General features: G+C 41.0%; 1 protein-coding gene across 2 annotated transcripts in view; it reads right to left on the bottom strand.

The window, feature by feature from the left end:
• The window catches only part of SH3RF1 (SH3 domain containing ring finger 1), a 91,258-nt gene extending 86,780 nt beyond the window's left edge, over positions 1-4,478 (bottom strand). Inside the window, exons 1-2 of one of the 2 annotated variants that reach the window (XM_055794325.1) lie at positions 4,294-4,478; positions 2,298-2,786 (exon numbers count right to left, since the gene is read on the bottom strand). In XM_055794325.1, coding sequence (XP_055650300.1) covers positions 2,298-2,684 — 387 coding nt within the window. In that variant the 5' untranslated portion in view covers positions 2,685-2,786; positions 4,294-4,478. Of the gene's footprint in view, positions 1-2,297; positions 2,787-3,937; positions 4,266-4,293 lie in introns of those variants that run through there. The other variant, XM_055794326.1, reaches the window with a different exon arrangement.
• Between the last annotated feature and the right edge of the window lie 9,421 nt (positions 4,479-13,899).

Below are 13,899 nucleotides of genomic sequence, written 5' to 3'. Positions count from 1 at the left end.
TAGGAAATCTGACTCTGCCACTCATCTAGAAACAGATTTTCCTCTCTAATTCCCAGAAAGGAACTGTATTTGCAACCATCTATGTTATAGTTAGCAAAACAAATAGGGCATTCACTTCAACAGTGTCCATTAAATTGGCAATTTGCTTCCTGGAGTTTGTTTGTGTTTTTTTAAAAAACAAAACAAAACCCAAAACACAACCAAAAAACCCCAACAACAACCACTTTTCGTATAGAAAAAGGAAGAGTTCTTATCTCCCCCTTCTTATCCCGCAGAGTCAGCTTGTGTTTTTAGAAGTACTGCCTTCATAGTAAGGCTCTGGACCAAGTGGACAAAGGCTGAGGAGATCATCTTCCCCTGTCTCCCAAAGGAAAGAAGACACAAGAATGCCTGTGAAACCCCAGAAACAAAGATGTATTATAGCTTACAGTAAAATGCTGAAACCTATCACTAGTATACACTGAATATCAGTTAATTGCATGAGGAATGCACATGGTCACAATTTTAATGGCACATGGTACAGCACAGCTAATAAACTGAAGCAACGTTCCATATGTTATCACTTTCTATTCTGCACAACATCTGGAAATGCAAACGTTGCACAACAGGGTATTATAGAATATTTAGAGAATAGTCCGTATTCAAGTTATTTTTTCTAATAAGGCTTTGAGAAACTCTGAAGTGCAGTCATTCACTTATGCAGTACATTGCTGCATTGGAAGCCTTCTTGGAGGAGGAGCAGTCTATGAAAATACACAGTTACTTACAAAAGTCAACATGAAAATGTATAATCAAGTTACATAGGTATTTTGCTTTAAGCTGAAGAGCTTTTGCAAATGCAAGGTATTATGGTAAACACCTTAAGGTTCTGGAGAAGACCAGGATGGTTTCGATATTTATGATGAAGTTTCTTTGCAGTATTTTTTAAGGTTTACCTTCTGAAAGAAAAAAAACCCAACAACAAAAAACAAGAATACACAAACACATCTTCTCTCCTCCCTTACCAATCAATCCATATACAGAACAAAACCCATTAACAGGAAGTAGCATGATAATTATTATTTTTATATTCTAAAGTAAGGAACATAATGAGAGTGTCTACAAAGCAGAAAAAACAACACAATCCAGTGGAAAAAACCCTGTATTTTAAGTCCTTGTGCAAACTTAAGAGGTGTATCTAAGATGTTTTAGAGATATTCCAATCATGTAAGTACAACTGAGGACAAACATGTGTGAGGCTTCCTTCACTGGGTAAACTAAATCAATTCAGCCATACTTTAAAATAAAGATTAGTCCTGCCAAATACACATTAAAGCACTCTCCACAGGAAGAAAACTACCTAAACCATTCAGAAACTAGAAACTCCACTTCAAACACAGGAACTCTGAATACTCAAGCATCACGTAGCGGGCAGCAAAACCTTTTAGAGAAGCTGTTCTCTCTTGTCATTAGATGCAACAGAGCAAGGTCAGTCATCTCATAAAATATTTCCTGATACAGGCTCTAGAATGGATACTCATAAATGAGACTACTGAGCCTTGATTATAAGGTATTACTGAGCCTACAGGTTGCAAGGAACAGGAGTACAGACAGAAGGCAATGTCTTCCCATCACAGTACAAAGATTTTTCCAAACCGCTTAGAAAAAATACTTTGAGGAAAAACTAATTAAAGAAGGGGTGAAGACTGAAAGTACAAATAACTTACCAGACCACAGTAGTCCAAAGGTTTCTTTTTAAAGGAAGAGAAGTAAAAGCATAGCTCCTTAGAAGCCAATGACAAAAGCTTCATCAACTTCAACAAGAACGTAAATTCCCTGCTCATGTTTAGCATTCATTGTATCTAACTCAAAGGGAATTTACTGATAGTCGGAATCATTACAGACAGTGCAAGAGCCAAAACAAAATCTCTAATCTTGCAGCTGACAAACCAAGAATAATTTAAAGTGTTCTTCACAAGATGTTTATCTTTCACAATCACTTAAGCTTGCCACATAAATTATCTTGTTCTATTTGACTTCCTTTTAATAAGACAGTTAAAAGTATTGAGATGCTCTTCTTCTCCCTACCTCAACAAATGAGAGTTTTAATAAGGCAGTAGTATTACTGATATTTGCATAACAGTAAACCAATACTGATAAGAACACCAATGTGCTTTGCTGGAAAGCTACAGCAATTCTCAAAAATACTTGTTTTGCCGTATTTACTGACTACCCCGAAGCAGAGGCCATCAATAGTATTGAAATGTTGCAGGAAAAGATACAATTACAAAAAAATACCACCATCTCATAGTACTTACCCTAACAGGAGGGCTCCGTGCTTGCACCCTTTGCTGCTGTCCAACTTGAGAGCTCTGCAGGTCCTTTGATCCGCAGTTAGCTACAGTGTTGATGGGGACCCTTAAAGCATTTGTGCTACCAGTTCCACCACCAGCACTGGGTTTTCGAGGCCTCTGTTTGATGCCATCCAGTAGCCTGACAAGCAAAATATTACTGGGAAGTTCGTCAACACTGCAGTCCACTAAAGTCCTGCACTCTGGGCATCGAAGCTCATTTCGAGAGCTCACAATGCCCAGCAGACAGCGTTTACAAAACGTGTGTTGGCAAGGCAAGACTTTTGCAGAAGCATCAAGGCGTTCTAAGCAAACAGGACACTCCAACAGATCCAGCAAAACTGATTCATCCATTTTCTTTGTATTAGTTAACCAAAAAACAAATCTTCACAGAATTCGCGTGTTTTGAGCGCTTCAAAGATATCATGTTACATCCATTCCTTTTCTGACCATGCTCTGAAATTTTTGAGGGAAAAGGTATTAATAAGCGGGAAACAGAATCAGCAAGACAATTTTATATGAAGGGGTTCATACAAAGAGCAAAATATCTCTAGACTAATTCAGTAGATATTTTCAATAAATGAAAGAAAGATCAAAGTAGCAACAAATAATAACAGTAGTCTACCTTATGTATCTATTTAGTTAAATTCTGGTAACAAATGCTAACAACTAAGGTTTTTAAATTCAAGTTCCCATAAACTTTAGTCTTCAGTGATTTTATTTTCTCAAATCATTCCAGAATGAAAAGCCATCTCCAGTAGAGCATTATAATAAAGCTTACTTTTAATAGTCTTTGCTTAATACACCTGTATCGCTGAAGATTGATTTGAAATTAGCTTTTTTCACAAGAAGACAGTGAAGGTAGCTACAGCTGGGTCCAAAACAACACAGCATACACCAACAGGGCATAGGCAAGGGGAACTACACTTATGTCAGGACTAAGCCAATAGCCAACTACTTTTCTATTATTTCTGTTGAAAGTAAGAGCAGCACGCTACACTTATCAGGCTTTAAAACAGCCTCTAGTTCACAGGGTTTCAAGCTCACCACAGGCACTGACAACAGGGTTCATTACAGTGCCGCCTGTAAGCAGCGCTTCAAAAACTACTGCGAAGTGATTTACAGCAGGAAGTGCTACTGCCATATCGTTAGGACAACACGAGTGCTGCGTATGCAGCCAGAGAGTCACAGGCAAGCCCTGGGCCAGATTCAGCGTATGCAGCGAGGGGCTGCAAAAGCGGGGGGAAAGGGGGGGGGGGGGGGAAGGGGGAAAGGCGTAGCAGAATCCCACCACCAAAACGCCCCCTGAAAAATATAATTCTGCGGGAAGTCACACCAGGCTGCTTCACAGGGGGAAAAAATGGCTTGTTGGGCTCGGCAGCCCCCACCGCAAGGCAGCCCCAGCCAGGGCCGCCCCAGCGCTTCCCGCGGCGGCGCGGCAGGGGCCCGGCCGGCCGGGCCGCCCCGTCCCAGGCCGGGGGCTGGCGGGGCCAGGCTCGGGGCGAGGCCGAGCGGCTCCACCCAGCCCCCGCCGCCGGCCTGCGGAAGCGGCTCGCTCGGCTCCCCGGGCGCCGGACGCGTGTCGAGGCGCCCGTCCCCGCACCTACCTGCTCTCGGGCTCCACGTCCATACCGGCTCCTTTATTCATTTATACCTCCCTGCTCCCCTTTTAAAAGCGACTCGCAGGCGGGCAGAGCGCGCGTCAGGCGGTACGCGCCCCTCCGCGGGCCCTCCAGGGAGAGGGGCGAGCGGGGAGGGCACCGCAGGAGGTGCACCCCGCGGCGGGGCTGGGGGCGGGCAGGCCCGGGGCACAGGGCTGTCACCCCGCCCCGCAGCGCTGAGGGGAAGGGGGAGGTCAGGCCTGCGGCCCCTCCGCCGCGCCGAGCCGCCCCTCAGGGGGCGCGGGAGGGTCCCCGCGGAGGCCGAGCACCGCCCCCCTCCCGGTGCCTCACCCGACTCTCACCGTGCGGCGCCGCAGCGGGCCGGAGGGGCTGTGCCGGCCCCGCTTTGTTCCCGTGAGGAGCCGCCGCCGGCCCCACCGGTGCCTCTCCCGCCGCAGCAGCGCCGAGGCTCCCGTCCCCTCCCCGCCGCGCCGCGCAGGGCTGACGCGAGGGGCGGCACCGCCCCGCCCGGCACCGCCCCGCCGAGGGGGCCGCGGGGAGGGCGGCCCCCGGCCCGGCCCGGGCCGCCTCCCCTCAGCGGCAGCGCCTCCCCCTCACGGGAGAGGGCGGGGCGCGGGGCCGGGCCGCGGCGGCCGCCCTCTCCTCCCCGCCGCCCGCTCAGCAGGTACCGTGGGTGGCGGGGTGGGGCTTCCCGGGCTGGGGGATCCGCCGCCGCGCCGGGGGGAGGCGCTCCCTGCCCGCTCTGAGGCGGGAGGGGCTCGGCCGGGCACCTGGGGCGGCTGCTGGCAGCGTGGGGGCGGCGGTGCAGAAAGCGAGCAGGTGTTCGCAGCCCCCCCCCCCTTCCCGCTCCCTGTGCTGAATCCGGCCCGGAGGCTGCCAGGCCCCACGGAAAGAGCAGCCGAGGCGCCCAGAGCCTGCGGCTCCTCAGGCGGAGCTGCTGTGGGGCTCGGACCCCCTCCCGGCCGGGCACCGGCCCCCGGCTGTAGGGCCCCCGCTCCCGGCGCGCAGGGCGCAGCGCCCCGCAGGGCGGGGGTGAGGCGGGGGCGCGGGGCCGCGGTGCTCCCGCCGCTGGGCGGGGGCGCGGGGGGCTGCGGGCGGGGGCCACAGGTGGTGCCTTGTCGCATCAGGTGCGGCCCGCGGGTGCGGCGGCGCGCGGAGGCCTTTGCGGGCTGCGCGGGGGTAAGGTCCGTGTGGCGTGGAGCCTGAAGGGGGGGCGGGCGCGCCTGTCCCAGGGCGACACAAAGTGCCTTGCCACCTGTTGCGCGGACAATCAGGTGAGGGCAGGTGCGGCCCCCAGCTGGCGTGTGTCTCCTGGGGCCCGCACGTGTCCGTGTGAAGCGCTTGCGTTGGAGATGTTTTGTGTGAAATGCTTTCCTGCAAGACTGGGGGGGTGAAGGATGTAAGCCCTATGACACAAATGATCGTAAAAGAAAACAGCAAAAAGGAATTTTTAAAAGCGCATTTTAAATCAGGCGAGGCACTGTGCCTATGAATGGTGAAAAAATCTAGAGAAACGTGTAAAATCCTAATTATCTTGTCAGCTGCAACTCAGAGAGGAAGCAGTCCGAAGGCTTCCTTCTTGTGTATAGTGTTGAGCTATTCGAGGTTGTTGTCTTTCTTACTGAATTTTGTGTGCATATAAAAAGGGTTTTTTCTTTTTTTCTTTTTTTCTTTTTTCTTTTTTCTTTTTTTCTTTTTTTCTTTTTTTTCTTTTTTTTCTTTTTTTTCTTTTTTTTCTTTTTTTTCTTTTTTTTCTTTTTTTCTTTTTTTCTTTTTTTCTTTTTTTCTTTTTTTTCTTTTTTTTCTTTTTTTTCTTTTTTTTCTTTTTTTTCTTTTTTTTCTTTTTTTTCTTTTTTTTCTTTTTTTTCTTTTTTTTCTTTTTTTTCTTTTTTTTCTTTTTTTTCTTTTTTTTCTTTTTTTTCTTTTTTTTCTTTTTTTTCTTTTTTTTCTTTTTTTTCTTTTTTTTCTTTTTTTTCTTTTTTTCTTTTTTTCTTTTTTTCTTTTTTTCTTTTTTTTCTTTTTTTTCTTTTTTTTCTTTTTTTTCTTTTTTTTCTTTTTTTTCTTTTTTTTCTTTTTTTTCTTTTTTTTCTTTTTTTTCTTTTTTTTCTTTTTTTTCTTTTTTTTCTTTTTTTTCTTTTTTTTCTTTTTTTTCTTTTTTTTCTTTTTTTTCTTTTTTTTCTTTTTTTTCTTTTTTTTCTTTTTTTTCTTTTTTTTCTTTTTTTTCTTTTTTTTCTTTTTTTTCTTTTTTTTCTTTTTTTTCTTTTTTTTCTTTTTTTTCTTTTTTTTCTTTTTTTTCTTTTTTTTCTTTTTTTTCTTTTTTTTCTTTTTTTTCTTTTTTTTCTTTTTTTTCTTTTTTTTCTTTTTTTTCTTTTTTTTCTTTTTTTTCTTTTTTTTCTTTTTTTTCTTTTTTTTCTTTTTTTTCTTTTTTTTCTTTTTTTTCTTTTTTTTCTTTTTTTTCTTTTTTTTCTTTTTTTTCTTTTTTTTCTTTTTTTTCTTTTTTTTCTTTTTTTTCTTTTTTTTCTTTTTTTTCTTTTTTTTCTTTTTTTTCTTTTTTTTCTTTTTTTTCTTTTTTTTCTTTTTTTTCTTTTTTTTCTTTTTTTTCTTTTTTTTCTTTTTTTTCTTTTTTTTCTTTTTTTTCTTTTTTTTCTTTTTTTTCTTTTTTTTCTTTTTTTTCTTTTTTTTCTTTTTTTTCTTTTTTTTCTTTTTTTTCTTTTTTTTCTTTTTTTTCTTTTTTTTCTTTTTTTTCTTTTTTTTCTTTTTTTTCTTTTTTTTCTTTTTTTTCTTTTTTTTCTTTTTTTTCTTTTTTTTCTTTTTTTTCTTTTTTTTCTTTTTTTTCTTTTTTTTCTTTTTTTTCTTTTTTTTCTTTTTTTTCTTTTTTTTCTTTTTTTTCTTTTTTTTCTTTTTTTTCTTTTTTTTCTTTTTTTTCTTTTTTTTCTTTTTTTTCTTTTTTTTCTTTTTTTTCTTTTTTTTCTTTTTTTTCTTTTTTTTCTTTTTTTTCTTTTTTTTCTTTTTTTTCTTTTTTTTCTTTTTTTTTCTTTCCCCCCATGGGTTGTGTAGGTTTGTGTAAGTTGATAGTGAGACTGGCATTTCTCTTGCTTTCTGGATTTGTTAGCTTAGTTGTTTCCTATGGCAATGAAATTCTGTGATTATTAGGATTGAATGCATCTCTAATGTTTTTAGTAGTAGTAGTAATATTGAAAGTGCTAAATATCTACAGTTCATTAAGAAATGAGGCTTCCTCCCCCGTGAATTCTGGAGTTTAAGAAAACTGACGCAGATGGGGTTCTGGTTTGCATCTATGCTTTCCAGGGAGTATCGTAACGTAAATAGACGAGAAGGGTACAAACACCTGATACTGAAGAATATTCCCACGTCTTGTAGTATTCCTCTAACCCGCCATGTCAGCACTGCTGCTACAGAAGGAAGGATAACCAGTATGTTTAAAATAGGGGACTTGTTGAATCTAAACAAAAGTTCATCTCACAATTGGATTTCCCTTTTGGCTGTAACTTTTCCAAAGGATCTCATCAAGGTTGCACAGTAATAATTCGCCAGCCTTTCCATTATAGTTTTGTAAGCAATGTAATTATTGTTGTCTAAACTTAGTTTGCTGCCTAAGGAATGTAAAATACCTACCAAAATGGTAGAAGAATTTACGATACAGGTGGTGTACCAGGGAAGCAAGATGAAAGTTCAGGCAAGCAGGATAAAAAGATTAGCCCTTTATCAGGGCTGGTCTTTGATAATGTTTTCTGTAAAGTCTGTAAAATATTAAATGTATTGGGGCATACTAGCCAAAGCAGTAAACATTCTGAAGAGTATCAAATAAACATGTTACATCCCGAGCAGCAGCAGTAGTTAATTTTCAAACCATCTATGTAAAAAACTGTCGGTGTGCATGCTGGTGTACGCCACTGCCCTCTTATGGATGTAGTGTTTGGCTTGGAGTGGCTGCGATAGTCTGATGCCAGGACTGAAAGGAACAGAATTGCTATTACATTGAAGCATTTATTCATTCTCACTTCCAACCACAAGCAGGGAATTGTACACTTTGCACATTTTTACACAAGGAGACCTCCCTTCTTGAAACCGTCCTGTTCTTACGTGCCATTCATTAAGTAATGCAAAGAAAGGAGAGATTGCACGGGACAGAGAACTATTAAGGACACAGATTTGAAGGAAGAGGCCCTCCAGTTACTCAGATCTTGGAGTTCTACAATTAAAATGTCGAATAATATTTGTTCAAACATATTTTACACATTTTTGGTGTAAGTTGGAGTTCTGTAAGTTGGTTTTCAGAATTTCTGTAATTGTAGTTCTGAAGTTGGTTTTCAGGCAAAAACTTGTGGTTTTTTTCTCCAGCGTGTGCTGTTTCTCTTCATCTGGGAGGCATTGGGTAAAGGAAGAAGCAAAGGGCGGTAGGCAGAATGGGAAAAGACAGAATGTCAGTTGCAGAACTGGTAACGCTTTGTTTCTTTTCTTTTTTTTTTTTCCCCTGTGTGTGTCCAGCAGCCTTGGTGCAGTAAACCCATGATGTCCTTTGTGCTCCTCCTTCCCTTTTGCCAATACCTTCTTTTTCTTCTGTGAGACAGTTAACCTACAGGCCCCTCCCCATGTCTTCAACCGTCTCTGCCAAAACAATCATCTATTCCTTCTTAAACCCTACTGTAGCAATTCATGTTTCTATCACGTTTCCAAGTATCCTTAGCTTTTCATCTGTCTTTAAAATGTAAGGGGACTGTGCCTGGCTTTGAGCAACACTGGGTAATTGATAAGTTAGCAGGCTAACAAGAAGAGCTAACTTGACATTTTTTCACCTTCTCCTGTAGCGGGGACATTAAATTTTAGATCTTTTTTGGCTATGACTACTGTTTTCCGTAAAACCTATAGAATCTTAATATCTTTGGAAATACTCTGTCAGCTTTTGCCAAGGAATCATAAATAATTGGGAAGAGGGGCTGACATGCACTCTATGATCGCTTACATCTAGTTCCTTAGGAAATTTAACTAACTGGTAGTACAAGACATTTCAGAACAGGATTCCACTTGTTATCATGCAAATCTTTTGAAACATAAGCTAATGCCCGAATGAGTGAAAGCATTAAGTACACTAATGCACTGAAAAACAAAGCCAGGTCCAATCTCCATTTTAATACTAGAATGTGTCACCGAAGATTGTGACCCTGACGGCAGGATAACCACGTGCCTGAAAAAGCCATGTTAACAGTCTGTGTATTTAGATTAATAAAACAAAACTAGAGTGAGCGCCAAGCAGAGAAACCCTGGCCTGTGAGAATAAACATGTGAAGACATATTTAATTTATTTGTGAATTCTATCCATAAAATCTTGAGGTGACTACAAAAGACTCAAAGGTACTAAGAATCATGGGACAAGAAGTGGTATGTCTTATGAGAAAATATAACAGAAGATAGTGTCTTGTGGCAGTCATAGTATGAACTTTTTTTATTTGTAGATTCAGGAATGAATTTGAACATTAAGATTATTTCTACTGAGAAGAATAAGCATGTTTTTGTTTTAATATACTTTCTTTGTAGCTTTTTTTGTTCCCCATAAAGGATAATGTTTCCCAATTTGTAATGTCCCCATTAGCCCATCTTTCCCATGCAATATAGATCTCAAGCACACACTGGAAAAGTTAATCTTACTTCCTTGTAAAATGACCGTTGGAGATGCAGCGGTGATTTCCTTTCAAAGGCCATACAAAATTCCCACTGACATCAATTTAGTAAGAGTTTATCACTGACGGCCATGCTGATACTGCTGGCTTTATGCTGGCAAGTACAGCACAGTCTAGTGTGGCCAAGTTTCTTCAGTCTCTGGCAGATATGAGCAAGGATGTTCTTCATAACTCTTTAATGAAAAAGGAACAGAGTAATTGGATTTTTTTGGGGGAGATTGAGGGGATTGCGGTTTGATTCTGGGTTTGGTTTTGTTTGGCTTTTTTTTACAAGTTGTCTATGCTGTAGTTAGTTCTAGCTTTACATGGCGTAGCTCAGTTACTCTTAGCAGTATTCTAGCAGCATGGAGCTCAGCATGGTTGATACCAATTCAGTCAGTTTGCTGGGAAATTGAGTTTTTTGCTGCCCCTGCTGCACTTGCTGTGTTGCGAACGAGTCATAGCTAGATGAATGACTGTAATACAAATGTACTGCTAAGGCTTCTGCATCCTGCCAGAAGGATCTCTACTGTTGTTGTATTTGTGAGGAGGCAGGAGAAATGGGTTGTTGTGCTTTCAGTACATTTTGTCTTCTAGTTTTACATTTTTATTCTGTATTCTAGGCATGTAGCTTGGGGTATAGATAAAAGTTGTCTGGCTGTGCCTCAAACCTGACAACACAGAGATTACATTTGACTTTTGATTACTTCTTAGTTTCCTGTTTTCTTGAGGGGATTATCATTTGTGTATTACTGTTGTGAGGTAGCTCTGACGATGTGAAGCTGGGATTGTACCTTTGCACATATTGATGCTTCTGTAATAACATAATTTGTGTCACAATGAGGAAATATGCAACAGAAAAAGTGACAGGGGCATTGAAGAATAAACATGTTACAAATTCTCAGTGTTGAGGTGAGGTCTTTGTTACCTTAGGACGTTTCCACTTGGCTAGTCACAGGAAAACACTGAGCTTATGATCCACACAGCTAGCTGCAGCATCCACTGCTGTGCCTTGTAGAAATACAGTAAGGTGTTGGTGGGTGGAGGAGGTCAAGAACTTGATTTAAATGATCGCTATACTCCTGGGAATGTAGTGCCTGCATCTTGTTAACCAGCAAGCTTGACATTGCCCTTACTACAAACAAGGTTAAAGAAAAAGCAAAGGGGAATGCTTATTTGAAGAAATCAAACTAGATGGCACAGCTGTGAAGATATTCAAAAAGGTACAGAAATGTAAGAAGCCATTGTTAATGAATTTCTTCTAAAATCAAATTATCTTTTGCCTTCTTTGCATGCAGCTGATAAGCTACAGACCTCATCTGTGAGGCTGCGGAGTAGGTCCTGATGCTCCTTTGCCCCTCTGGAGTTAGTGCTCTGTCCACACGGGAGATTCCTGTGGGGACAGAGCATGCCAGATTTTCGGTTCAATCCTTTTCTAGGTGTATCCCAATCCAATTTAGATCTGGTGTCCCAAAGTTTTGTAAATTATTCAGGATGTAGTTTTAGAGCTATTGACTGCCCTGGACTTTTTAGAATACATACATACATGCCATTTTGATAGCTTTCTATATTGTTAGGAAATTTTAAGCCATTAAAAAGCTATTGTTTTCCCCACTTTCAAAGGCTACGTACAAGTCACGGGGTAAAGCTGTGTCATATGAATAGTAAACCAATAAATCATTTAAATGTTTAAGTGGAATTATTGCATTACTGATTCTAGACTGAGGTCAGGCAGAACTATAATCAACCACTCACAAGTGATAGTGGGCTGAAATGACTAAACTCCAATTTGATCTTTGAGGAACATTGTGACAAATGTTTGGAGCTTTCAAAACCCAAACATGACACTAGTTGCGGGGCTCAAACAGTTATTTTTTTCCTTTTTAAAAAAGTCAAAACATAATATCATAAAGGGTATTCAACATTCATAAAAGTTTACTTAGTCTTCATTACCACACCTCATTACCAAAGTATCTGAAAAAAGCTGAACATCTGGAGACTGGATACTTGGCATGTGTACTATTTGAATAAAAAAATACAGTATTAGATAGGAGGAGCTGGAACTGCAGAGGAGAGTTAGAGGCACTTTTGCACATGGACTGTGCAGAGGGAGGGAGGTTGGTTGTGGGCATTGGGACACGTCTGTATCCATCAAGTCAGGTCCGTAGTTTCTGGATTCTGTCTTTTGTTGCATTTTGTATTTCTGAAATGCCTTACAGCTTCACTCTCCAAAATCCTGTGAGACAGACAAAGCTAATCAATAAGTTTCATGAATATGGAAGAATCCACAGCACCATGCTGTTTTACCTAGAGGGGTCCTGCATTCAAATTAACCCTCCCAGAGCAAACATCTTTGGCCAAAGCCTCAGGGTCCTATCCTCAGAAAAGTGTCCTCCAAAAAGTAGCAGGCTGGAACCTCAGACCTCTTCACATTTTCACACCAAATATATCTTCAGAACATCTTAAGCACTCCCTACAGCCTTTCTAGATGGGAAATTTTCAAGTCCACTCAGAGAACAGGCTCTACGACAGGTGATTCAAGGGATGTTACTTCTCTTTTGGGCAACTACACAACAACATAATGAAAACTCAGAAATTTCTGTGGGTTTTAACAAATGCCTTTTTCTAGGTGTTTATTCTAAGAGCAGTTACTGGGAGTGCATTCACAGAGGAGCAACTCTCAAAAACTGCTTGTGCCTTTGTGGTCATTAAAGCATGAGAAATGTGTAGTAACAGCAACGATATGGCTGTACTGTGGTTTGTTATGTGTTTTACATTGAGTCCTGCAGTTCCTCCTACTGTGCAAATCGGGAAATCTGTTGAAAAGCACCATACTCCCTTCACTTAGATCTCTACTGCAGTGAGAGTCAGTTTGGATTTTGTCCTGGAGCAGAGTCTGAATGTAGCTGTGCCACACTCAGGCTTAGGAGCAGGGACTGGTAAGGTGCTCCTGTTTAACATGTGGCATATTTCTGTATGAAACTCATGTTTTTAGAGCAAAATCTAAAGGAAGAATTTGCTAGCTTGTTTAAATTCTGAACTAAGCCTTTTAGAATTTTAAGTGCTGCAACAGTTTGATGGTTTGCCAAAAAAAAAACCCCAACCAGTTGTCATGTTAGTTCTTAAAAGCGTGCTCAGCTAGTTTTTTTCAGAGAGATTTATTTCCTTAAAATAGCATTTTCCTTCTAAAACTGCCTGCTGGGCAGAGCTATCTGACAAGCAAGTAGAATTACCAGCATGTTTACTTTTCAAACATCTCTTCCATGCTTAAACAGTTCTGCTGTGGTATCAAACATACATGAGTGATGAGATAGGTTTTGTAAGAGTTTGTGTACTAGGATATATAAAACTAAATTGTGTTGCAGCATTTAAAGTGCACTAACATTTCCATCACAAACTAGTTAAAGCACTGTCCGTATACCAAGGTAAAGCATTTACTCTGACTGAAGCATCCCTTTTTGGAATGTAACCTTGGCTACAAGGAAAGTTGCGTTCCCATTGGCACAAATTAGACTTTTTGTGTTGTCTGAAAGATACAGAAGCTCCTTTACAGCTTCAAGTGTCTGCAATTTCTAGCATGCTTACAAAAGGATGTAGGCAGAGGTTTGGATGTGATCAGTGTACCATCTGTGTGCCGTTGGTTTTATCTGTGAAGGAAAAAGCAAGGATTTCCAATGTAGCTTGATGCTGAAGGAAAGTTTTGAATTGCATTGGGATGAAAGTAACAGAATAAAGGGACAAGTTCCCCAGTAGTTTTTTGCAGAATCACTATCATTCTGCTACCACAGTTCTTAACAAACAGAGGAATGAAGAGAAAAAAAACCCAACAAACTGTCCTTGTTCAAAATAAGATTAAGGAAGTGAGATAAATTTATGGAGTATTCATGGCACTACTTTGGATTTCTTTTGTAAAGCTTGGGACTTGGCTTTTAAGTCAATGAAGACATTGAGATGCAAAATTAATTCACTGAGGCTGCTAGTGCTACAAGGCTATCAAGGCTATATAATCACTCTGGGATTGCCAAAGATTTTTATTTTTTTTTTGTAGATTTGTGTCACTTTCACTCCCACACATCTGGCAAGAGACCTCTCTGCACTGGCTTAGTTGAAAATCTTATCTCATAGATCATTACTAGCAATAAATTCCAGCCTTTGTGCTTATATTGTCCCACAGCCTGGAGTCACTGATTTTGCAGAACTAGGAATTTGGGCTGTAAAATATTTACTCACTAACACACACCCCCAAAAATGCCTCAAAACTAACCCTCT

This window comes from Falco peregrinus, chromosome 2, assembly GCF_023634155.1.
Source record: "Falco peregrinus isolate bFalPer1 chromosome 2, bFalPer1.pri, whole genome shotgun sequence".
In the NCBI taxonomy this organism is placed as follows: Eukaryota; Metazoa; Chordata; class Aves; order Falconiformes; family Falconidae; genus Falco; species Falco peregrinus.
Note: the sequence above shows the minus strand (reverse complement) of the source record. Positions and strands in the feature narration are given on the sequence as shown.